Source organism: Atheta coriaria, unplaced genomic scaffold (assembly GCF_025399875.1).
Source record: "Atheta coriaria isolate IRGN ID8LTWV9N9 unplaced genomic scaffold, Caltech_Dcor_3.1 hic_scaffold_9_pilon, whole genome shotgun sequence".
Taxonomy (NCBI): Eukaryota; Metazoa; Arthropoda; class Insecta; order Coleoptera; family Staphylinidae; genus Dalotia; species Dalotia coriaria.
In genome coordinates, this window is record NW_027045451.1 from 14426396 (window position 1) to 14451595 (window position 25200).

Here is a 25200-nt window from a genome sequence, read left to right on the forward strand (position 1 = left end):
GCATACCTCCCTGGTTTACCTCTCTAGTTACTCGATGTCGAAATTACATGTTTCCAGTTATCAAACATTTACAAGTGAACTAAAGTTATTACGTTGTAATGTGGACTACTGGTGTCCGTGCCTTACAATACTCATTTTCTACATTGCAACAAACATTTAGAACAATGTCCACATTCAAAACGGCCCTAATACAAATGTCAGTGGGAAAAAATCGCGACGACAACTTGGAAAATGCATGCAAGTTAATTAAAAAAGCAGCTGAAGCAGGCGCTTGTTTGATTTCTCTTCCGGAATGTTTCAACTCACCCTATGGAACCAATTTTTTTGATCAATATGCCGAGTCTGTACCAGATGGGCATACTTGTAAAATGCTATCTGAAGCTGCCAAAGACAATGAAATCTACCTAGTTGGTGGAACATTTCCAGAAATTAAAGATAATAAATTTTATAACACATGCACAGTGTGGAATCCCTTGGGCGAAATGATTGGAAAATACAGCAAAATGCATCTGTTTGATATTGACATTCCTGGAGGTATTACATTCAAAGAATCAGATATTCTAAGTGCTGGCAATGACCTCTGCATGTTTGACTTCCATGGAACGAAAATTGGAATTGGCATTTGCTATGATTTGCGCTTTGAAGAACTGGCCAAATTGTATAGATTAAATGAATGCAAATTGATAATATATCCAGCTGCATTCAATATGACAACTGGTCCAATGCATTGGGAGTTATTGCAGAGGGGAAGAGCTCTTGACAATCAATTGTTTATATACTGTATTAGTCCTGCTAGAGGTGATAAGGGTTACATTGCCTGGGGTCACTCTCAAGTTACCGATCCCTGGGGTAAAATAATTGCGCAAGCTGGTCATGAAGAAGAAATTCTTCTCTGTGACATTGATTTAAGTGAATGTGACAAAATAAGGCAACAGATCCCCATTGGTAAACAACGACGTACAGACGTTTACGATACGATTTACAAACTCAAGTAAATAAATATTTTGCAATTGTAAATATTTTGTTGCAATATTAAACAATTTTAATTGATACCCTGTTTCCATGACTTGTGATTGCGATACTTCATTCATTTCATTTCAAATTTCTGGTGCAATTATTTCATTTTCATATCATTGATACATATCATGTATACATATCTTAAACTCTAACAAGTTATGGTACTGTCAACGATAGAATGCATTTGTCTTACTCTTGGAGTGTGTGGAGGCGTTCATCTTCTGGTTGCATTTATTGATGCCATCGAAACGCAGAAATCCTTTGATGATGCGGACTACAGCAATATGAAGCCGGTGATGAAGGAATTGACGAAGAATAAAGTAGATAATGATTTTGAAGTAGAGACTAAAGATGCAGTTCATCCATTTTTTCATTAAGATCAATAACATATATCTAATATAATACATGTAAAAAGTATTAGTATTTTCTTTATAGCAAATTGGGAGACATGATGGTTTTGTATACTCTAATGGGTTTTGCATATAATTAATGTTTTGTCTTTACAGAATTTTTGGAAAGTCTGTTTTATTCCCATATTTCATAGGGATAATTGTTAATTGGATTATATTTTAGGCAAGTTACGTCCATCCCTACCAAGCTGAAAATTTGTAGAGATCTTGAGCCCATCATTAAATCATAACAGCTCAAAAGTCTCAATTGATGCCATTTCGGCAAAACGAGTTGTTATACATGTATGTATTCTAGTATCACTGATACCAGAATTGAATTGTTTACATTTTCCAAACAACGAATTACGTCAATTATCCCCATGGATTTTAAAGCATATTAGTGCCATTCAAACTAAGAATTTTGTCCAGATTTTATTCAAATTATAAGCCCTTTTAAGTTATTATGCCCATTAATTTCTCAATTGCTTTTGATAATAAACTAATACATTTGATTCACACTTGCACAAAATTTAAGCTGAGAGTTTGGTTTTTCTTCATTTAGTACTTTTTAGTTTTTCTTGCTTTTTTTTTAAATTGCCTCTAAAGAAAAGTGGGGGACTGATATTAAAATTAATATTTTTAGTTTAGATTAGTAGTTATATTGAGAGGAAAAATTGGTTGCAGTTTAATATTTATGCAAATATTACCAAAAATTATGTTTTCTGCAATTATCTTCATTTTGGCGACTGTTTGTATACGCAGTGGTGTTTCAAGTTGTTTGAAATTTGAAACTGTTCCGTAGTATTCGCGACGTGTAGACTCAAAAGAAAAACTATGATTCATAAACACGTAAACAAGGTATTATGAAAGATTACCTGAACCAAGATTTATGTTGTCAGCTAACCGTTATACAGAAAGAAATTTAAGCGATTATTAAACCGATTTAATTGTGTTTCATCTCAAATCGTAAAAATAGCTTACGCTTTATATTTTAGCATACACAATTTGTTTTGGGTTTACTTTGAATAATATACCAAGCAATTAAGCAGTTATTTAATCGACCTTGTTGACCTAGTATTTAAAAGTTATCTACAAACGCATTGAATGCAAAGTTGCTTTGTACAACTTGGTATGATCTGAAGAAAAATTGTTTGAAAAATATCTGCAAGCCATAAACGTTATAATCGTTCAATAATGAACAGGAGGGCCGGGTGCCGTTTTAAAGCGTGCAGCTTACTAAAGAACCGGAATATGTTTCTCTAACTGTAAAACTACACGATAAAATTAAATAATACAAATTTGGTCCCCATATAATTTCCTGTTTTCTAATGGAACAGCTTTAAAGTTGTCAAAGGTTGCATAAGCTATGATTTTTTCACTCCTGTTTATTGAAGTTTATACAGTTGCATATGCATGTTGTAATGTTGTTTACATCGTACATCGATTGAGTATTACTAATCTAAGTGTCATGCTGGGTATTTCAAATAGAAAATGAAGGCAAGTGAAGAGTGGTCGAAATTTGCAAAAACATATGATCCAGTTAAAGTTGGTTCAATAGATGGAACTGACACTGAACCGCATGATAAAGCAGTTGTACGAGCAATAAACTCCGAATACAGGCCAAATAAGTTTGTGAAGGGACGCCCAGAGAACACAATATTCATAAGCAATTTGAACCCAAAAACCACTAAGGATATTGTAAGAGATTACTTTTCTAAATACGGAGTCATTAAGCGATTCAGACTTGTGCGAGATATTGTGACAGGCTTTTCAAAAGGTTATGCTTTTGTTGAATATGAGAAAGAATCAGATGCTGAAGAAGCATATCGACGGGCCTACAAGACTGAATTAGATGGGAAAAACATATTTGTAGATTTTGAGTGTGAAAGACTTCTCCAGGGTTGGAAACCACGAAGACTCGGCGGTGGTTTCGGGGGTAGAAAGGAGTCTGGCCAAATAAGGTTTGGTTGTAGAGATAGACCTTACAGGAAACCTATTCCTCTAGAGCTGAAAGAACAAGAAGAAAAGCATTTAAGAAGCTACAGTAGAGATAGAAATAACTGGCGAGCAAGTTCCCATTCAAAAGGACAATACAGAAGTAGAGATGAGAAGAATGGACATAAAAAGCATTAATTTTAGTAATAACTCTATTCCTTCTTTGCACAGGACTACTTTATATAATTTTCCAATAAAGATATAAATTTATTTGGACTACCCTAGTCAACAGCATCATTCCACATACAAATTATAAATGGAAAAGATTTCCTCTTAGTTATATTTCGGCAAGATGCATGCTATACCGACTACCCTCATTATTTTGCAAATATTGAGGCATTCAGGTACCTGCACTTAATTGAAAGACATGCTAGTATACAGATGTCTCTGGCAAACCCACACAACCCGTCTACACAAATCGTCATATCTATATCTATCTATAATATAAAAATGAAACGCAAAATGTGTTGGTAAGCGCATATCTCAACAACGCCTAGACCGATTGAGCCAATTATTGTTTTAAAAATGTTCGTTGAAGTCCAAGGATGGTTTTTACGGCGAGAAAAATTCGAATAATTGCCGGGAAAACCCTAAAGACAGTCCTTTCCATTTTCCAATACAAACGTTTTCTAACTAAAATATAAACAAAACAAATTTCGCAGCTTTCTTCGATTTATTTTTGATTGTTTTATATTATGTTTTGTGGGTCCCACTATTATAGTTTGTTCTTGAAAGGGTGGCCAAAGTTCGTGGAAGCAAAGATACTTTGGTCACCCGAGCTGAACCCCACACACCGCCCTATCACCAGGGTGATGGTTCTGTTCAGGAGAACTATAAAATAGGTAGGAAGAAAAGCTGCCACATTCCAAATCTTTTTGACAGAACAAAGTCTGTCGAGTCTGTAAGTAACAAAATAAACGAAACATTCACAAAACTAAATGTTGTTCGCATACCAATTGGCGATACTAGTGCGATTACAATGAAATAAATAGGATCATTTTTCTGGAAGCAAAATTACTTACATAAATAAATCATTTGATTTTGTTTGAATTAGTATAACGAATATATAATATTCTTAAAAATACATTACAATTTTGGTAATCATCATTAAAACATACTTTGTCAGCAAAAAATGCAATTGTATGAATAATAGCAGAGTGATACGATTACGTATTTATAATAGATTCAGTAATAATTATTACAATAAAAAACAAACTACACAAACATAACAAGTACCCATACAATTTCAATGTATATATACGCTTGAGTACGCACGCAATCGGCAAATAAATGAATCCATGATGAGTGATAAGTGATAGGGTTCTAAGATAAATAGAGCTTGCATTAATGTAGTTGATTAATACGAATTAAAATATTGTTAAAAGGCAAATTGTTGAATGCAATTTCAAAACTCTCAGCGTTCTTCATCGTTTCAAATTTAATTCTTAACACATTGTAATAACTGTTGTTATTGCTGCAAAATATTCAATATTTCTCATATGCATAGTCCGTCCGCATCTCTTATCCAAAAATAGATCTAATACGATATACATTTATATGTTGCATGTTTTGTTAGGGGGCCAGCCTCTTTAATTTCTTCCAGTGTTACTGATTGCGCATATAGCTAACTTTGGCGCGCAGGTAAAAATATAATATTTCTCACGGAAAGTTTTTGCAAATTTGTACACATCAAATACTTTTCTTTTATATGTATCTATAAATTAATAAATGTCTAACAGCAATATAAAGTTTCTTTGTGTCGCATCCTTACGAACAATTTTAATTTTGATCAAAGATTCTGTTCGCCGAAATTTGCCACCGTCAAAAACTGAAATTTGCAACACTAACAACCCACGGAGTTAATGAATCATACATGAATGAGATGTACGTACCTACAATACATACAAAGATACGTATGTAAAGCTGATCACTGCACTTTAAGTTTATAATGTTGGGCAACTTATTACATCAACGATGCTAATTACTATCTTCTATCTGAGGGTTTTTAAGTGTAAGACAAATTGTACTCTAATTTAATTACTTTTAGGTACCAATATATGTCCTTGCTTATAATGTCCATTTTGGTATAATATGTGTGTCATAAATAATTGCATTTAAAAGCTATTGCATGATAAATTTGTTCAGTATACTATTTCTATTTTATGTTAAATCGTATTTAAATGTTTTAAATCTTGTTACTTGAGATCATCCCTGTATAAAAATATTTGTTTTGCAATTGCATCATAAACTTTGTCTTTAACCGGTTTGTAACCGCTTTGCCCAACATCATGCATATTCTTTTGCTTGTATAGTCTTTAAAAATTGTTATGACACACGATTAAGGTACGCTATTACAAAACCTTATTACATACCATAAATGCAAGTGTCTCAACGAGTTTCGTTTCTATACTGATAATAGAAGTATATGTAAGGTCAGTTCGAAAACCCTGAGCGACAATATTGAACTGTATCTTGGCTAAACCAGTATTCCTTTACCAGCTGGTGACTAACAGTATGTTTATAACTGAGCGTGTTATTACTTGTAGGTAAATTGGACATCGATCACACGACACTACCTTTTTTTCTTATATGCTAAGTTGGGTGAAACTGAGTGCTACCCGTGTTCCGTAAATCTTTTGATTTACGACATGGAACTGCACGGCAGACGCGGTGAACCCATCTGAGTCAATACTCGATCGAGCCACTGCAGCGGTCCGTTTAAATGCAGTTCAATCCAACAGGGTGTTGAAGTGACAGTTTGCCGGCGGTATTCCGCACCCCAACCCTTCACAAACGACATACGAATAGTGCACATTCGTGTCAGCTGATATACAGCTTCAAAGCCTTGACTCACGCTCTGCGATAGCAACGCAGCAAACTCTTGATTGTTGAAGATTTTTAGATTACATCCGGGTGGGATCTTGCAGACAGTTGCCGGATGCCATCCATATCGCTGATTGCAATTAGGAGATTGGACAAAGATTGCGGAGTCACTTAAGCATTCCGCAAAGACCTCACCTCCAATATAATATAATCGCACGCCTTTACCTATGTGTCTTCGCGTTTGTTCCACTACGATGTTGCGATTCACATTAGACAACAATCCCAAACAAAATCTACGAGTCGAAATTGCTTGCGTCAGAGATTTTCATAGCTAAAATGGCAAGATGTTTTACCTTTCTGAATTGCTTGGATCAGTGAATCCGTCGACGGTGATACTTGGTTGGCTGGCGTGAAAAGTTTCCCCCACGCGCGTATTCAGCTCATAATAGCTGATACTGCACCAGAACGCCGGTTCACAATACATTACTGGTTGAGCATCCACAGGTGGACTAGGAGTTAATCTCGATAGACCTAAATACAATTATAATAAATTAACTACTGACCAAACAATATGCTGTGCAAATTACTCATGTTATCGTTGGGATCGATTGGATCGCCGTCTTCGGACATGTAGCCAGGTGGAGGCGTTTCAGTCGGCGGTGCTGCATTGTGTGGAGACTCGAGGCTTGACGGCGGACCATTTGAACATATACCCACTGTGTCCATATAGCCACTATGTTGCATGTGTAATCTAAAAGCCAAAATTGAAGATTTATTCACTTCCAAATGATCCCGGAAATTATTAAATTAGTAACTTAACACATACCCCAGTGAATTTGTATTGTGAGGAAATGATGTATTCTCTGGAACAGATGTGCTCAAATCTTCAAGAGAATGTTGGTATACATTGCTTTCATCAGTTGTCAAATTGTGTCTTGGTACAAGAATTGCTGGTAAAGCTGCAAGTACAAATTAAATCATTATTCTAAGACGGAAATAACAATAATTAAGAAATAATACATAATATGTAAATTTATTTGATCTTTACTTGCCTGGGCTTTCAATTTTTGTATAGTGGTATGGATTGATGCAAACTTCTTCTTTTTTGAGAGAATAAGCAAACTCACAATGATCCAGTGGTCTCAATTCATGATGTGACTGCAATTCTGGCCACCTCCACAGGCGGCAGTAGATAACATGAGGCAAACCCTTGCGCTGCTGTATATTAGACCCCAATTCTGCGGCAGGTCTAACTCTGTAATCACATCACAATTACGATCCTTTGTCGCGACGCATACGCAGAATTAATTTCACAATCTGATGTAATATATACCGATAAAAAGATTTATTGTACACAGTGGAAACAATGCTTCCTTCCCTCGATTACGGCGTATCTATCGTATTTACAAACGTATTGCGCAAATGTCGTTTCCCGGCCACAGCGCGCCTACCGCAATGACATTGAAGTAATCGTAAGGTAACAATGTAGCGCATGCAAATAAGTCGGTGAATTAGCCAAAAAGCGAGCACACCGAGATCGCACTTTGCCGCACTAAGCGTGGAGGAAGGATCCAGCGCATTCGCCAGACATTTAGGGTAGGTCACAAGCCAGACTGAGTGGGGCGAGGGGGGGCTTGCGCTCACAGGCGCACACACATGCACCACACACAAATCCATAATATGACCTTAAACTTCAAACACGGCGACGGGCCTAGTGGCGAGAGACGAATGCAAGAATTGACGGGGGGCCGACACTACTCACCTGGGCACTGTGACGCACTTGGTGTTGGGATTCTGCGATGAGACAGCCCGCTCGAGCTCCTCCAACGCGCCGCTTTTCTTCAGTTTCTTCACCAGATTCTTGACGGCTTTGTCGCACCATTTATCGTCGGCGTCCGACACTTTCTTCCAGCCGAGCAGGCGCTTGACGACAGGTGGTGTAAACGGCAAGATGCCACTCATTGCGACCGATGTGTAGACGTTCGCGGAGGAAATTCGCAGCGATGCGTCGGTGTTATTAGTTATCAACTGCCATATTGCTCGCACGGCTCAGACTTGCGGCGGCTGTTTGGGCGCTGACGGACGGACGCACGTTCATAAATTTGCCCGTAGTCCGCGCTCGTCGCGTGCGCCGCGTTTTGCTCCCGTCGTGTATGAGTGAGTACGGCGAGCACTCCGCACTACACTCGTTCCACGCGCACTGTGTTTGCCTATGCCGATATCAACTGCGTTCGATTCGTAGACGGATGACGCGCGCTGCAGCAACGCACCACTGCGCCTGCCTCTGTTCTGTTTTGCACTTTGATGTGTATGCAATTAATGCCTTTATGCCATTAACGTTGCCCGTTTAGTTATCGTTTATCGTCCTGTAGCGGCGCCGACTGATTCGAATGTGCATTCTTCGCGATGTTGCGTCACGCTGCACTCACCTTCACTTTCATGAAAAATTCCTTACGCCAGTTTACAATATGCAACTTAATGTGCATCACAAACGAAAATATCCCAACAAAACCATCCAATCGTGTAAGCCACACATCAAAGATCAACATTACCAAAAATGGCCAAGCGTTGAATATGTACATATGACTCTTCTTGGTAATGCAGGCAATTAATATCAGTAAATGAATAACAGTTTGTAAACCAAAGATCTTGAAAAAGCAGTGAAAACCATTGCAATTTATTTATTCTTTGTTCAAAAAGATACTAATGTTTGCTTTCTGGCTCAAGTCCCTCAATGAGCTTGCCATTAGATGATTCGATTTGAATAATGCAATATGTAACGTATTGGTTTCCTTTCCGCTCGCAACTCACCCACAAAGCAAAGCTGTACATTAAAAAAATACTGTCTAATAATATCAACTTGCATATTTATGTTCTTCTTTTATAATTTGTATCGATATATACAACTGCCCATCTTCGGCTTATCTCTTAGTTCATTTATAATATAACACATAATATCCCTAGCAGCTTATAATTTACTCAAATGTTTGGTGGGTATAACATATGCAATGAAGTAATTTCAATCTCCAGCGTTACCATTTTTCTTAGTTCTTAGATTATTGTTTATTTGTTATATTTTGCGCTTGTTAACTATGCTTCAACGTTATCTTTGCGCTTATCTCCATTTTATTACCAGTATATTGTTTCAATTTTACATTCAAAAGCAGAGGCTATTCACAATAACAATTCGACAATGTCGATTCGCATTCTTGCGACAACCCATGCTGATTTAATCGGCCGCTCGTTAATGGATAGAACCACCGTTGCTTATTTTAAAGGTACATGTTCAAATATCTTTGTAAATGTTCCTTTTCAACGAATGCGCTCAGAAATAATTGCAATATATATATCATTAAAAACATATATAGATATATCTCGAACAGATCACGTAATGCAAAGTGACTTAAATAAGTTAAATACGCTATTTTATTCATTATTTGAGATTTTGACAAATCGTGGAAAATGTAATGGTTGTACCAAGAAAAGGTACCACTTTAGATTAATTTTATCAATAGCGGAGCAGCTTTTAGCAACAAATAACAAACTGAATATAATAAGAATTCGAACATGTCAATCATATTAATCAATAATGAAAAAAAATTTAATGTTTTTCCTTTGCAATCGGCACCTTTTTTAAGCACAACCACTAATGATATGGCCTATTAATCAAAGTCTCAAATCTGCAATCAGTTGTACATATGATGTCAATAAAATTGTTTGCATATGTGTATAAAATCACCATCCCAAAATTGTATACAAGGACGTCGTAGTAATGCGCAGAAAGTCGTATCAAAAATTATCGATAATTTCTTTCTTTAAATCTGTTCCCGATAGACGTGTCAACAGTTCTTAAATTGATATTACAATATGTTCATCACATGCGTAACATTCGTATAAATTGCGGAACCTTGTGTGCATGCATATATTTTCGCTCTCACGACTATATCATAGTTCAACTAAACATTACAATAATAAATATGCAATAAATAACAATACACGTGTTTTTCATCTTCGATTCCACGGTCCATCGTCGCCGCTGCGTCTACATTGTTCATTGCAATAATATGTTGAATTCTGTCCCTCATTGTGTTTGTGAAGCAAGTGGTGTCTATAATAATACGTACGTATAAAAAGTGATAAAATAATATTTCGACCATAACATATAAAGTATTTAAAGTAAGCGAATGAGTACTAAGTAGAAGTGATGTGATCACTAAGGTGTACTAGTAAAAACATAAAAAGTATTATAACCATCTAACGCACGCAGTAAAATTGAATCGGTTCCCCGCCGCTGGCCTTGCAATCGTATTCTGCATTATAATCTCGGTGTGTGACTGGTGTGGTTTGTTGATATCGCTTAACGTGCTATAAAAAAGAATCTCGCAAGCAATCTTGGTACCGCCGCTTTGATTACGTCCGCCCCGAGAAATATCTCATTTCGTTCGTCACCGATGTTATTTCACTAAAACTAGACAGTTGAGTTAAAAACTAACTAAATAAAAATAATTCGTAAATCGCGTCCGAGTTCCGAGCACTTCCTGCAAGATGTTCATCGATACTAGCTTAATTTTCGCTTCCTGCGCCAACGCAAACGAGCGTCGAATGTAAGAGATAGACATTGATCAACCAATTCGCTCGCAGCCTGAACATAAGATCGGAGCAACTATTTGTTCTGGACTAGCACTTGTTTACGTCTGGTGGTGTGGGTAAATATTCGTCGGCCCGTTTGTGTTCGTTGAGCGCCTTCACCGTGTATTGATCTTGCGGTAATTCACTCTTGCGCCTCACTAGCGGTTTGTTCGTGTTACGTACTTTCCTTGCCTGCTGTAAAGAAAACAATAACTATATGTAAATATTACCCACAGAAGAGCTGCTGTCATTCCAGTTAGTTCTCTCCTACTATATCTAGATTATCTTGTCTAATTAGTAAATCGTTACCTCATGGGCTTCATGCTCGAAACTTTCAATGCTCACATCGCCGTCGTCCTCGGGACTATTGGCGATATTATTGTAATCCTCTATGCTATGCTTTGGATTCGCCATCGACTCAAAGGCCGGACTCTTTTGTGCTAGAGTCTCCACCTTGGTCCAAAGTTCTTCTCGCTTGTGTTGACGCTCGCGCTCTCTGCAAGAGTCAAAATAGTGGTTACATTTAATATTAGCATCACAACAATGACTATTACTAATACCTAAGTAATGCTGCTTGTATCAATTGTGATACCTAATGTACAAGATATGCATAGAAATTATTTATAGCTGGATTTTATTCAAACATACTTTAACATTGAACATTAATCAGATATTAACTATGCGATTAATAGTTTAATATAGCCTTTACAATTTGCGTGTTTAGAGAGAAAAAATCTACTTACTTCTGTCGGTCTTGCCTGTATTGTTGCGTACACTCATCGAATAACTTTTGATTCATCTCCATAAACAGTTTGAGCGCATTGTAAATGAGGCCGTGTATCGTTTTGTTCCAATGGCTCTTTGAATTCTTGTACAGGCTGGGAAACATGAGCGGAATGATTTCACCTGCGTTCTCTGCGACGAGCGACATCACGTACTCGTTGTTCCAGTAGTAAAGCGCACGCTCGGCGACCTGAAAGTGCGGCGAGCAAACGCACTTGGCTAGTTGCTTAAACAACGGATTCATCACCTTTTGAAATTCGGCGGGTTCGATAACATCAAGGATTTCTTCCAACTCGTTGAGGAACATCACTTCCTTGGGACTGTGCGTCTTCGGCCAATATTTGAGCAGACTCTTAATCACCGGCTGCGTGAGACTGGGATCCTTTTCAAGGAACTGCACCACACAGTAGGCGAGCTGCGGATGATACACCGACAGCGACTTCACCTTGTGCAAAGGCATCAATACTCGTAGCAAAAATACTTTATGCTCTTCTTTAAGCGGTAAGGCGAACCCATTGATAATCGAGCCAAGGATTTCAAGCAGTTCGGCAATTCCATTATGATGCTCCGTCTCGTAGATAAACCGATAGAAAACATTGTTGATTTGTTTACGAATAAACGCACGCAACCCAAGGAACTTGCCATAGATGCGATGCAATGTTGTTTTCAGTAAATCGCGCTCACGGGGATCCTCAGAATCAAAGAGGTCTAATAAGTTCAGGACAAACTTCTGATCAATATAACGCTTTGCAATATTGGGTTGAAAATCTGGCGCTTCAAGTACTTTCAAAAACAGATCATACACCAACTGTAAGTGCGGCCACGCTGCTTCCAACGTGGGTTCATCTTCTTCGGGGTCGAATTCGGCACCGTTCGGATTTGATGAAGGCGGGAGTGTACGGAATAAATTTGTTGCAAACTGAAATCACATCCAAAATAATCACATATGCACTCGCACACACTCATACAAAACTGTACTTACCATATTTACAGCTTCCGGATAAATCGATTCCGTGATGACACCTTTCTGCATCATCACGAATTCGACCATCTCCTGCAGAGCGGTGCGCTTGATTTCCTTCCATTTTAAATCCGACAGTGGATCCGAAGCAAAATCAAACAACACGCAACATTGGCGCAACTTTTTTATGAAGAGTTCTTCTCTTTCCGTGGGGGAACATTCTGCAGAAAATAAATATCGAGTTACAGTAAAGCCCATCGTACAAGATTAAAAATAATATAAAAATTAGTATATGTCATTCAAGATGCATACAAAAATTGTTACATATGCAATTGTTTCTCAGACAACAAAATGGCGGCCACTTTGATGACGTTTAACGAAGTGTAGACAAATTGCAGTTGATCACGGACAATAAAAATAAGAGAACTTGTTTTGGAATGATCCCAAGTAGACGAACACGCGCAGGGGCAAAACATGTAAGATGTTCATCAAGGTTACACAGTAATGAACGATAATGAAGGATGTTTTGTGTACGCGGCGTAAACCGAAATAGTCTCATTATGTAGCCAAGCACAGCCACACAATTAGGCCAATGTATGGATGATTAGAGTGAACAAACTAATTGTTGTCAATTAATTCATCTGAACTGAGTATAATTTTATCTCAACGCGTCAAATCCAACATATCCTAGATTTAACTGTATCTCCTGGGAAATATCGTCACCTGCTAGAAGAGGCAATCGCCCCTGCATGTGCACATCGAAGCGGCGCATTGAACCCTGGAAGAGGCTCGATGCTTCTGCAAATCGCACGTCAGAGTCATCGATTTTCTCGCGTCCGTTGCGATTGTTCGGTGGCGATGTCGACGCCGGCGGCATCGTGCCCGCGTCGCCATTGTCCGCGCTCGTCATGCACCCTCGCCGCTTGACACGAAACTGGCCCGGTTCATCGAAGGCAAAGTCGCCTTGCGCGTGAAGTTGTTCGATGTACTCGCACTTCTTGGCCGCTGGCGATTGTAGCTGCGAAGCCAGCGAGTCGACGCTCGCGGACGCCACCAGATCTAGCCCGCTGTGGAACGACGGCGACTTCGGAATGCCGAGGGGCGACGCGTCGCGACCTCCCATGACATGACCTTGCGCAAAAGTGGAGTGCACCATTGCGGAAAACGCGCACAGGACCTTGAGCCGACTGACACCGACACCCGGAGAGAAACGCGCGCACAGAAAGCACGACGATTGCACCGCCGCCGCCGCCGCCCGGAAAGCGTCTTGTCGTTCAGATAGTGGAACGCCAAGTGAAATTCACGCCACCAAAGATGACATTCAATTTGCGAACAACCCCAACCGCAGCGGGCCAGTTCATTTCGGTTTGTTTTGAGAAGGAAGAGAATATGGATTATACATGTGCGAGCTTTCGATTGCGCAAGCGTACTACGACCCTTCGCACGCGTCCGTCCTGCCAGTCAGATTCATAAAACGCCGCAGGTCGAAATGCATAAACACGCACAAGCCCAAATAAACTAAAAATATCCGCCGGGGAGTGTTAATGTACCTTCAAATTAACCATGGAACTGTTAACGTAAATATTTGTACGTACCTCTCAGCGGTGGCAGCAGCTCCAATTCCCTATTCTTGGTAATATTAAAGCGTGAGCTTGAGTTGCGCTTGTCCTTTTTAAAGATGGGTCCCTGCACCGTACCCGTCGTGAGCGTGGCGTTTTTATTTAGTTGTGTCGGTGGCGGAGGCGTCGGGTTCGACAGCTGGTTTGCTTTCGGCTGCAATAGCAGAACACAAAACGTTAGCCTATAAATGAAAGCAGTATCGCCACGGGCAGTGCCAACATTCGGTTAGCACTTAATCTTCTGCACAACACGGTATGAAAGTGTAAACAAATCATGACGATGACAAAAGTACAAGTATTTATTTTTGAGCAAACGACAAAAATTTAAACAATATTATTGCGCACCAATCTCAATCGGGTATTAATCTGTTGATCATTTATTAAGCGATGAGCGATGGTTAATTTGCCCACGAATTTCACGCGAACGTGAACAGCGGAGCGCGTCGGCGTCGTGCCAATAATAAAACAGTTGCGAAATGAAAATAACTTGACACGCAACTCGATCTCTGTTCTTCAAACTACACAAATTAGATTAAAAACCCTAATAATGCGTATGACATGAACAGCGAATTGCATAAGATATACCCAGCACTTCATGCTAGAGCTGCGAGTATGCAAAAAAGAAAACGAAAATCAATTCTAATCAATTGTATACCGGTTCGACGACGCTGCGCTTGCGCCTTCGGAAGAGTCCTGCAAAGTCCATGTCTCACCTAACCACCATGTCTAGAGAATAATAATAATATTTGCATTCCTACTCTCGAAATAGCAAATACATAGCATCGGCGCCAAAATACAATAATCGCCAATGATGTAAACTTAAAGCTCCATCTTCCTTAGATTTCGGGCGCACGCGCGATGACGAAGGATCGCGCACTCCCGCGTAAGGACTTTCGAGTTTTTACTATTTATGCACTACACTAACTCACATCCACACCACATGCACTCGAGTCGAAATGGACACGAATAAAGGTGAAAATAATCGGTGAAATAAACGTCGCGACGGCGTCCAACATCCGCGTATCGATCCGACGCAATTTATCGACGAAACGATGATGTTTAAACGCCCCGAACGCAATTCAGCGATCTTCGACGCTCGTCTCGCTTTGATATTCTATTGTATGTTAACTAAGCCGTGTGTAATTCACCGCCGTTCGAAAATAAAACACAACGACGACTGGGACGATCAGCGACCGTCGCGATTAGCGATTTCCAGGTTTTGCCAATGTGGCGAAGGAAAAACTGAAAACGCAACCAGTGCGCATAGATGAGAAGAAAGGCGTGCGAATCCGCATTAGGTGTTTTTTTAAATATGTATATATAAAGTCGGGCGCAATGTGCGCGCGTTAGACCGATATACCGTGCAAATTTAAACTAAACAAACGTAATTTTCGAATGTCAGCGAAAAGGCGCCGTCGTGTGGCGCTTTCGGGAGCCACACGGCGCGTTGTTTACAGGAGGCGAAAAAGCCAGGGACGTCTGCCAAAAGACCTCAATCACGTGTACGAATGTGCAGTTCTGCGCCTCGCGCTTGTTACGTAAGCGAGCGGCGGCTTACGGCCGCGCGCGGAATGTGATTGTGTGCACGCGTGTCCGAATATCCGTTTCGCGCGTGTATAGACGTGAATCGTATCTGCTACACGAAAGTGGATGCTGTAGGTATGCACAAGCATGCGAAGCGAACCGAACAAATTGGCAGCCAATAATTTTGCAATCGTAAATCAGCTTCGCTAGAAAATCCCGTATCCGAGTTACACATAACGGCATCCCAGAGACACGCAGCAACAACCCTTGATTCAAATGTAGTGTAGGCAACTGACCTGAAGTGGATTGCTCTTAACATACAAAATTTTATTGCAACCGTTTACTCCACCCCCCCCAAAACCGACATAAAAAATACAAACTTAAATTTTATCTTTATAAAAGCAAACCTAAAATTGAATGCTACAATATATTGTTCTATTTCTCGCTTGTAATTAAGTTATACTCACATTTTACATTATCCTTTATACAACAATCATAAGAAACTCCACTTTATCACAATTACGTTAATTATGTTAAGTACTCATTTGATCAATCTTCATCATTATCAGCAGTAATCAAAATGTTTACGTGAAAATATATGCCATTGATCGCGTGGACAAAGTTTACCTGCGCGCGTCATACGTAAGTTCGAGTGACCAAACAGTTTATAATAAATTGATACTATGTTTCACCATAAATAATATCATATGCAAAAATTCAAGACATAGTCTCAATATTGAACATACACGCATGATTACACTTTTACGTCAATGTCTAGCAGTAAAAAATGTTATTTTAATTCCGATTTTTCAAGCTTCATAATTTATTGACACATATTTTCATAAATTTTTAACTTCCTCCTCTTTCCCTCTTTAATCTTATTTAATAAATAAATACACCACCATTGAATTCCAAGAAATGATTACAAAGCAATAGATTCGTTTGAAGTCCACGGGAGATAAAAAAAAACTACTCGCATTTACACCGTTTATGAGTGTGAGGTCTGATAGCACTCGTTTGCCACCCAGTCAATTCCCGCAAACAAAATTAAATTATGAAAAGTAATTTTACTCGTACGAAATTAATAGGTAACCGAAAATAGATTTTCAAATGTGCACATAGAAAAAAGGAATCTGCGGAGCGTAGTAACAAAAGTCTAGTTTTATAAATAGCGAGAGTAAACCAACAGTGCATGTATGCACACACGGGTATATATGTAAAGTGTAATGTGCTATGGGCCAGGAACATGCACCGTTCAGATATTAAAATCAGGCTTCATTTCGAATAATTGTAATTAAAGTTATTTCCAGCACAAGTCAAAAAACTAGTTTTTCATTTGTAGGTTTATGACCAAATACACGAAATGGGGAATTATCACATCAACACGAAGCGTTTCTTGTGTTATTAAATTAAAATAAATGAAATGCAACATTACAATCAATTAATAATAAATGATATTCACTTGTTTCAATGGCTGCAAAAATTAATGATTTGTCCTATATAATGTAATTGGATTAATATGTTAAAGTAATAATGTGTATACTTTTTCTCTAATTTTTTATTTGCTCGTACTGCAATAGAATACAAAACTGAGACGAAAATTTATTCTGTCAACTTTGCAGCTCTTCTATTTTCCTTTTATATCATGACATTAGCAAACATGTTATCTATTTGAACAATTCATTTACGAAGCCTTAACATTGTGCTCACATACAACCTGGTAAAACCTGGTTGCACAAACGAAAATGAAAACTTATGCTTATCTAAGACTTACCTCATTATCACTGCTGCTATCACCGTTGCGATTTTTGTCTTTGTTTTGAGATTCCTATGAACAAACAGAAAAAATTAATTTCAAAATCAATTTGCATGATAAGACAATCTATAAAACAGTATTTTTTCGTTGTATTTGATTCGAAAAACAAATGAATAACGGAACTAATAACTACACTAACCTAATTGTTTACATCTATAAATATATCATGGTAATTTGCAAGTAGTAATATTTACCAGAGTGGGCAAACAAAAAAAGAAACACTTCACAAACTAATCAGCATGGAAGTCGGTTTTTTTGCCAGCGGCCGTACAGAGTAGCAAAGCGCCAAGCCATGCACAAGTACTCACCATATTGTTTCCTTAAATCTACTAAATGCACGGAATGTGTGTGGAAATCGGCACGATGTGTCCCTCGGAGAATAATAACGAAAACATGAACGACCGCCACGGCGTCAGACACGACAACGGCATTCGTCGCGATTTCCCATATACACGCTACCGAAGCAACAGAGACGAAGTGCACGCGAGCAATTTCCAAGCAGACGGCGGACACTCAACGTTTCGCCCAGCGAAAGGCGCAATGAACGCAAAAACGAAGAATACGATGGCAAACAAATTGGTAGAAAACCGACCGAAATTAACAACTTATTCTAGGGTTAAACTCATCGGGACCTTGCAATGGACATCGACTGGCGGATAATTGGTTAAATTAAGTCACGTGGTACACCTTCTTACATAAAATTATTCAACGCCATAACCACGAACTTTGTCACTGGCAACTAGAAATCTAGGGGAATTTTGTGTTATATTTGAGGAAGTATGGCAACCATTTATACAGAAACTAAGTTTACGCAAACATTTTTTTAAAGAAAAGCGCTACAAATTACTTATTTGATTCTGACTGGTTAATTGCAACAATACTAAGAATTATAAAACCATGATTTTGATAATTTTATAACTAAAAAATACGCTGTAACTATGTATTATACTATCAATTTTATTTAAAGCCAACTCTTAAATGCGTAATTTAATGTAATCAAATATTACTATAGTAACAAAAGTTTAAAATCGACCAAACGTCTCTGAAAGAATTCTGGCAAATCATTTTTAATTACATATAATGTCGAAAGGAACAACAATCAAGGAAGCAATAAAAAAATGGGAAGAAAAGAACCCCGGCGAAGATATCAGTAAAGCCGCATACGTCGGCTTCCAATTTCAATATCCACCCATCGAAAAAATGGATAATTCTTTATCAGCCCTTGCAAGCGTTCAGTAAGTTCACAAATGATTCACTCATTATTAATTTGCTTAAAAACCAACATCTTTTAGAAAATTAAGCCTTAGTACAAATATGATTGAAAAAATAGCCGGAATATCATCATTAAAAAATCTCAAAATTTTATCTCTCGGCAGAAATTACATAAAGAATTTAACTGGATTAGTAAGTCATATTAACTTCATTAATATATAATTTCAAATTCATTTAAAGAAGAATTTAGGAAGGCGTTGCAGATACCCTGGAAGAACTTTGGATTTCTTACAATTTTATAGAAAAAGTGAAAGGAATTAATGTCTTGAAAAATTAAAAGTACTCTATATGAGTAACAACTTGGTTAAAGACTGGTCTGAATTTAACAAATTACAAGAACTTCATTCATTAGAAGATCTCGTTTTTATAGGTTTTATTTATGCTTACTTATTGATTGAATTATTTTGAACGTATCAATTGTTATTGTAGGCAATCCATTGGCCGACAATATGGATGAAAGCACATTTAAAGTAGAGGCATCAAAACGTCTACCACTTTTGAAGAAATTAGATGGTGATCCAGTGCTGCGTGAAGAAAATGATTAACAACTTACAGTTTATGATATAATATACAACATTTTAATCTTCGGAGTAGTTTTCAACTTTCATATCGTTCAAACCGAGCTCTTCGTTCTGTTCAAAATTGCGTTCGTATCTGGTGATTTTCAATCTATCGTCAGGTGCATCATCATCTCCTAAGCTCTAAAATAATTTACCACATTTACATTAAACTGCAAGTGGGTAGTTACAGTTATATTTACTTGAATATAGCTGTTTCCCGCTGGATCGTCCAAAATTAAAGTGACTTGTCGTTTGCATTCAATGATTTCATCAATTTTTTTTAGAAAACATTCAAGTTTTTCAGCTTTATCACGATCAGTCGAGTCGCCCAACATGTGCGAACGTTGTGGATCACCAAGTTGTTCTTTCACAGCCATTATGATACCTTCAACCGTTGTGAAACGTCCACCGAGCGCGTAAGAACCGACTTCGAATTCAAGCTCGGGTATACTTAACGAACAAGTTTCAGACTGAAATGTTTATATGTGAATTTAAAAATTTTGTACAAATTTAGTATAGTATGTTTTGCTCACTTTAAGAACGTCCCGTGATAAATCTATTTTTTCTTTAATTATAATTTCTACTTTAAGACCAGTTTCTTCAATACCACCGCTTGATTTCACTTCATTGGTACGATGACCGCAATAGTCACAAACTGTCGCCATTATAACAACTTCTTTAAAATGTGGAATGCCTTAAATCATATAAAGATATTCGGTAAATCTCTCAATATGACAAAAATTTGAAATTAAAAATCCCATCAAAGTGAAAACAATCACATCCCTCTTTTATTATGGTTGCCTTGAGTTAATGGGCGATGGATTTATTTATATTCTATTTCATACTTACTTGTGAGTTTCATATTTGTATCACATGGTGACCCACAATTATTGCAGTTTGTTTTAAATTGCATTACATCACCAGCCTCAAAGTCCTCAAGAGGATATTCATCCTCAGCAATAGGATGCAACAAACCATCTTGTTTACCATTAATTTCATCATGAGAAAACAGTCCTAAATCATGATCGTTTTCTTTTGTTCTATTAAAGTAAACAATTCTACAGTTTGGATCAATATGTGGCGCATTTGGATTTTCAATATGGGTATTGCCAGATATATCTTCTAAAACCTTAACATTAATGATATTAACATTAATAAAACACTAAAAAATAAAATTAATTATTATTTTCTTAACTTACCAAAGTAAATGGTTTATCAATCCTCTTCAACTGCCTCAATTTCTCAATAAAGTCATCAAGTTGCTTAGCAACCTCAGGGTGATCAATCCTTCTTTGTACCTGGTCCTGTTCTAATCCAGCAATAGCCCTATCTATGACCCCCTCAACAGTAGTCACATCTCCTTTTTGACTCTTTGATGGAATCTCAAAGTCCAGTTCAACTATTTTTACACTGGTGTAGTCTGATCTAACAACTTGCCTGTTAAGATCATTTGCTTCCTCAACAGTCAGAGTTAGCTTAATGCCCCTGGCTGACACTTGTCCCCCTGATTGTAGTTCATTGTTCTGATATCCACATTCATTACAACTAAAAGACATTACCACTACTTCTTTATAGTGCGGTATTTTTGTAAGTAACAGTCTTGTAATACCCTAATAAACAATGAGTTATTATTTATTGTTTAAATGCAAAGGAGAGTGCATTTGGTACTTACATCTGCATGACAATTCATGCATAATGATTCGATTTCTGTTACTTCTGGTTCCGGATCTTCCGCGTTTAGATCACGAAACAATGGAGTCTTTTCTGTAGACATTTTTGCTAAGTATTAAGTTTTAATAGAATGTTTGTGCAGAGTTTACTTGTTGGAACACCATAACCTTTTTGTGTAACTTGCGGCCACGTGCGGCCGCTATAATAACACTGCGTGTACAGTAGAATGGCAGAATATAATCCCGGATGTGGAAAAAATAGATTCTTGCCAGTATAGTTTATTGTAAAAAATATTGCAGTATAAAAGAATATATTTAAAAAAAATCTTCACATAGATCTAGGTCTACTAGATTTTAAAGACTTCTTTGGATCGGAATTACTTGTTGTATTTTCGCCTACATTTTTTTCATCCGTTTGCGGATTGGTTTGAACCGCAACGCTTTCAGCAGCAATACTTTCTGCAGTAGCACTTGTTTCAATTGAAGTCGGCGAACAAGAAGTTGCATTGGACCCAATCATGTCAGGTGTTATTAAAGAAGTTTGTGAAATAGTCGATGGTGGACTAATACGACGTGATCGACGCGAATTTTTTCGTCTATCCGTCTTACAAACAACAGGAGTACGCTTTTCTCTTGGGGGTGTTGTAGTAGATGTTAACGAAACTGATCGAACCGATGTGTCATCTCCTTCTGAAGAAGTAGTGACTTCAGGTACTTCCCCACTTGCAATATTACCTACAGACTGAAGCTTGGTAGTGCTGGTATTAGTAGAACTGGCTGGACTTGTCAATTTCTCATATCTTGTCTTTGTTTTGAGTTTTTCAGCTGTTTTTGCAAAGGGCGCTTTATATTTCGAATATGTATAAGCAGCAATAGGTGCTTCATTTTTGTGGCCAAATGTGGTAGACTTATTAGATGCATGTGAGGATTTTGGCGAATGAACATTCTTACGTGAACCAACAGAACAATCTGTCTCGGTGCATTTTAATGAAGATTTTTTTTTACACGGGAGCTCTTTCTGTTTACATGATTTTCGAATACAATTGGGAGCGCCACATGGACGACCCTTCTTCTTACGACATGTACAGGTCGTTTTGGAATGTTTCTTATTACGTCCGGATGCTTGTCTCGTGTAGTACGGACAACATAATCTCCTGAATATAATCACCGTACACGCTAATGGATACGTGTAAAAAAATACAAGATTCGAGCAAAATGCGGTTGCAATTGAAATATTCCTTGCAGGTTTATGGGAAAATGGATTAATAGGCCAGCCTTTCTCATCGTAGATTACTGCTTCCTTTCTCAAACTGCGTTCGTAGTATCTTTTCATGGGCTTTGGAATATCAAGAACAACTGGCAGGCCCCACATTCCTATACTCATGATACATAAGCCCAGCAATGCTTTAAACAAACCCAAAAGTAGCAGTAATCCAAGAAGAAACAAAATAAAATAAAACGCCACCGATAGCAAATCATCCAGCATAGTGAAATGCACCATGTAGGTAACAATCGGTAAAGAACCCTCGAATCCTGCAGCGTGGTAATGTTCTAAAGACATTGGATTACATTTCAATCCAGTAATGGAGGCGACACATGCGCATAGACAGTACCAAGCGCAGATACATCTATCATACTTCTGAATCCTCACACGACGTAAAGCAACCAGTTCCTTCTTTTTGTTGAGTACTTCTACCGAGCAATACATGAGATCACTCGGTAGTGCAGCTTTTATTTCCAAGTTAAAAATATGTAAATTTTGAGGGGGAATGAGCACAAGCTTAGAACGTATTTTACTGAAGTATTCAGGTAGTTCCAATGGAAAATCTGATAGCTGTACCATAAATTTGGAGGAAATCAAACCAGTGTTAATTACTTTGATAGTTAACTTTGTATACTTTCCGCAAGTACTATCAACATACACTTCGGTAATTGCAGCATTTGCAATGTCTCTTATGACAGAATTCTGATCTGCTTTGATTTCAATGTCGATGATTGTGACATGCGCACCTGTATATTCAACAAATAAATATTTCTCACCCGTAGTTTCGTTTACAAACAGTGGTTGTGCTGTTATATTCGCATGATATTTGAGAAAATAACAGCCAATTTTATTCTTTTGCTCCAAATGTTTATCGTTCCTCCAGAGATTCTTTGGTTGATTATGTAAACACGTCCCTCGTGGTAATCCACACCTTTGAGGTTGTTTAAAGAAACCTTCGAACCCAACACCAACAGTATCACATTGATCGCCTTCTAGAGCAATCCTACTAGCTGGGATCACAAGATATTCATCGGGTCCACCTCGCATCTCAGGATATTTATGTATCTCGCAAGATCTGACACCTTCCGGTATAAGAATACGTTTTGCATCCCAGTTTTCATAATATTGATCATCGGATAAAGTTTTCGCGGTGAATGTCATCGATATTGTCGGTAAATCATCTTCATAATGTGTAAATCTATTTCCCAAACGTATAGTTTTGTTGGTCACTTCACGCCATTTGTCTGCCCTAGATGGTGTTTCAAATCGTTCGTAGATATTGAGGTAAACAACCTGTTCGATGTTAGGTTCACCAAGTTTATAAATTCCATACCAAACGTCTGAAAAACGTAGACAATGAGTGCTTTCATGATAATGCTCGGGGTCTAATCCTGGTGGAGTATATCTATCAGCGCAATTTTGTCCACCTCTTTTCTGCACACCGCTCGGGAACGTCTGGCGCAGTTTTCTAGACAAACGAGCTTGAAACTGATTGCGTGTATCATCGGCTGGGTTTAAATATGGTGCTGAATTATGTGCCTTCTTTACATCATCCATGTATTGCTGTTGGTTGTATTTCTTTGTCGCGGCCGTTGATATTTTTTGTAAATAAGACTTTGGTTGCTTGTCTTCTTCATTAAATTCACGTTTTAAATAAAATGGATGATATGTGGTTGACTCTGGTACTGGCGTCGTGCCAAATTGATTAGTATATGTAGTGTATTTCCAACGCCCCTTTGATGAACCACTACCACCACGTTTCTTTGGTTCAGGACTCACATTATGTGTCACGGCATGTTGTAGCCGGGTAGTATCAGTGGAGTTTACGATTTTGCCTGGAGCTCGGGTAGTAAGATTCATCACATCATTACCATTTACTAGTTGGTCCGTCCCAGAATCACTGTAAAAATTTCTTGGGCATCCAACTCTATCAAGTAAATAAGCAGGATCACTATAACTAATAATCTCCTCATTCTTTGTATTATGATTTTCTGGTTGTCTTTGTAGATTTTTGTTTGTATCACAAGAACAGCAAAATCCCTCGCTGTAGGGGATCACTTTACCGTCAAATTTGACTTGCCCACATGTATTTCTGTGTGCAGAAGTATAACAACCTGTATAATTAGCATCCTGCTTATTGTATACTTCTTCATGCGCTTCAGAATTCACATAATCAACGAATTTAAGGTGAAATGATTTCGATACAGGTTCCTGTCTCAAACGGATGACGTATGGATTAAGGAGTCGTACAGATTTATCTGTTAATGGATCATAGACGTGATCTACGACTATATATTGCGATTTGCACACAATTGCACCTTGGTGGTGCAACTTCATTGTCATTATGATTTTACTACGGCAGTCTGTGACGCGTGATTGTATTAAAGGTTCATCTTCATCGAAACCTTGAAAGCTTTTGATATTAAATTCGTTAGCGGCCATAATAGGCTTCGTCATGGTTCGAGAGATGTGTGAGCGGGATTCGGCGGTGCCTAAATTTGGGCAGCGAGCAATAACAGCACGAATTTCAATAGGAGGTGATTGCACCCTTACACAACAGCGCATATTTTTCGCACAACATTCAGCATTGCGTTGAGCTTTGTCCAGTTCTGCCTGATCAGCTATTGTTACACGGCGTAATCTTCTGGGATTGACTGGAATAAAATTCACGAGTAAAATTGTTAAAAATAGAGCGTGTTTAAGCATGACTATATGTTAACTTGTCAGAAATGATTTGTTATGAACGTTTTGACAGTTATTTCAAGTGTCAACAAGAGAAATATTCTTTCCATTAAAACAAGTTTCCCTATAAACAGGAAAACATCGATAATTGTATGATCCGTACACTTTTCATAAAAGTTATACCCTGGTATAGAAC

The 25200-nt window shown here is 38.0% G+C and overlaps 7 protein-coding genes and 1 long non-coding RNA gene across 11 annotated transcripts; 4 read left to right on the plus strand and 4 right to left on the minus strand.

The window, feature by feature from the left end:
• The first annotated feature begins 1 nt into the window (after position 1).
• LOC135799312 (omega-amidase NIT2) lies at positions 2 to 1050 on the plus strand. The gene has a single exon (XM_065312373.1). The coding sequence runs from the start codon at positions 99 to 101 to the stop codon at positions 993 to 995; it is 897 nt and encodes a 298-aa protein (XP_065168445.1). The 5' UTR covers positions 2 to 98; the 3' UTR covers positions 996 to 1050.
• Positions 1051 to 2798: 1748 nt separating this feature from the next.
• Positions 2799 to 3611, plus strand: LOC135799313 (U11/U12 small nuclear ribonucleoprotein 35 kDa protein-like). Its single transcript, XM_065312374.1, has one exon. The coding sequence runs from the start codon at positions 2898 to 2900 to the stop codon at positions 3537 to 3539; it is 642 nt and encodes a 213-aa protein (XP_065168446.1). The 5' UTR covers positions 2799 to 2897; the 3' UTR covers positions 3540 to 3611.
• An 824-nt stretch (positions 3612 to 4435) lies between these two features.
• On the minus strand, positions 4436 to 8622 carry Smox (Smad on X). The gene is made up of 6 exons (XM_065312369.1): positions 7987 to 8622; positions 7277 to 7479; positions 7051 to 7183; positions 6812 to 6975; positions 6578 to 6755; positions 4436 to 6517 (listed from the first exon to the last, which is right to left on the minus strand). Exons 1-6 carry the CDS (start codon positions 8184 to 8186, stop codon positions 6043 to 6045), a joined length of 1353 nt encoding a protein of 450 aa, XP_065168441.1. The 5' UTR covers positions 8187 to 8622; the 3' UTR covers positions 4436 to 6042.
• Positions 8623 to 8869: 247 nt separating this feature from the next.
• On the minus strand, positions 8870 to 18005 carry LOC135799305 (serine/threonine-protein phosphatase 2A 56 kDa regulatory subunit gamma isoform-like). Of its 4 annotated transcripts, XM_065312355.1 has the most exons (7): positions 17865 to 18005; positions 17515 to 17568; positions 14193 to 14370; positions 12619 to 12818; positions 11597 to 12555; positions 11163 to 11349; positions 8870 to 11048 (listed from the first exon to the last, which is right to left on the minus strand). In XM_065312355.1, the coding sequence occupies exons 1-7, from the start codon at positions 17865 to 17867 to the stop codon at positions 10902 to 10904; spliced, it is 1728 nt and encodes a 575-aa protein (XP_065168427.1). In that variant the 5' UTR covers positions 17868 to 18005; the 3' UTR covers positions 8870 to 10901. The 4 variants fall into 4 exon arrangements, with proteins under 4 accessions (XP_065168427.1, XP_065168429.1, XP_065168426.1 ...); XM_065312357.1 differs by lacking the exons at positions 17515 to 17568; positions 17865 to 18005 and adding an exon at positions 14872 to 15062; XM_065312354.1 differs by lacking the exons at positions 14193 to 14370; positions 17515 to 17568; positions 17865 to 18005 and adding an exon at positions 13321 to 13815 and having other exon boundaries at positions 8870 to 11045.
• On the plus strand, positions 15206 to 17287 carry LOC135799317 (uncharacterized). The gene is made up of 2 exons (XR_010549987.1): positions 15206 to 17030; positions 17083 to 17287. It is a non-coding gene; the product is annotated as an uncharacterized lncRNA (long non-coding RNA).
• A 355-nt stretch (positions 18006 to 18360) lies between the features above and the next one.
• On the plus strand, positions 18361 to 19414 carry LOC135799314 (dynein axonemal light chain 1-like). Its single transcript, XM_065312375.1, is given in 5 exon segments — positions 18361 to 18791; positions 18849 to 18960; positions 19019 to 19097; positions 19100 to 19198; positions 19258 to 19414. Coding segments are annotated over 5 exon segments (561 nt in total). The 5' UTR covers positions 18361 to 18636; the 3' UTR covers positions 19374 to 19414.
• Positions 19146 to 21274, minus strand: Zpr1 (zinc finger protein Zpr1). The gene is made up of 6 exons (XM_065312371.1): positions 21061 to 21274; positions 20588 to 20998; positions 20238 to 20517; positions 19922 to 20082; positions 19589 to 19858; positions 19146 to 19529 (listed from the first exon to the last, which is right to left on the minus strand). Exons 1-6 carry the CDS (start codon positions 21160 to 21162, stop codon positions 19407 to 19409), a joined length of 1347 nt encoding a protein of 448 aa, XP_065168443.1. The 5' UTR covers positions 21163 to 21274; the 3' UTR covers positions 19146 to 19406.
• Positions 21275 to 21352: 78 nt separating this feature from the next.
• Positions 21353 to 25118, minus strand: LOC135799303 (uncharacterized). The gene has a single exon (XM_065312344.1). It carries the CDS (start codon positions 25026 to 25028, stop codon positions 21387 to 21389), a length of 3642 nt encoding a protein of 1213 aa, XP_065168416.1. The 5' UTR covers positions 25029 to 25118; the 3' UTR covers positions 21353 to 21386.
• Between the last annotated feature and the right edge of the window lie 82 nt (positions 25119 to 25200).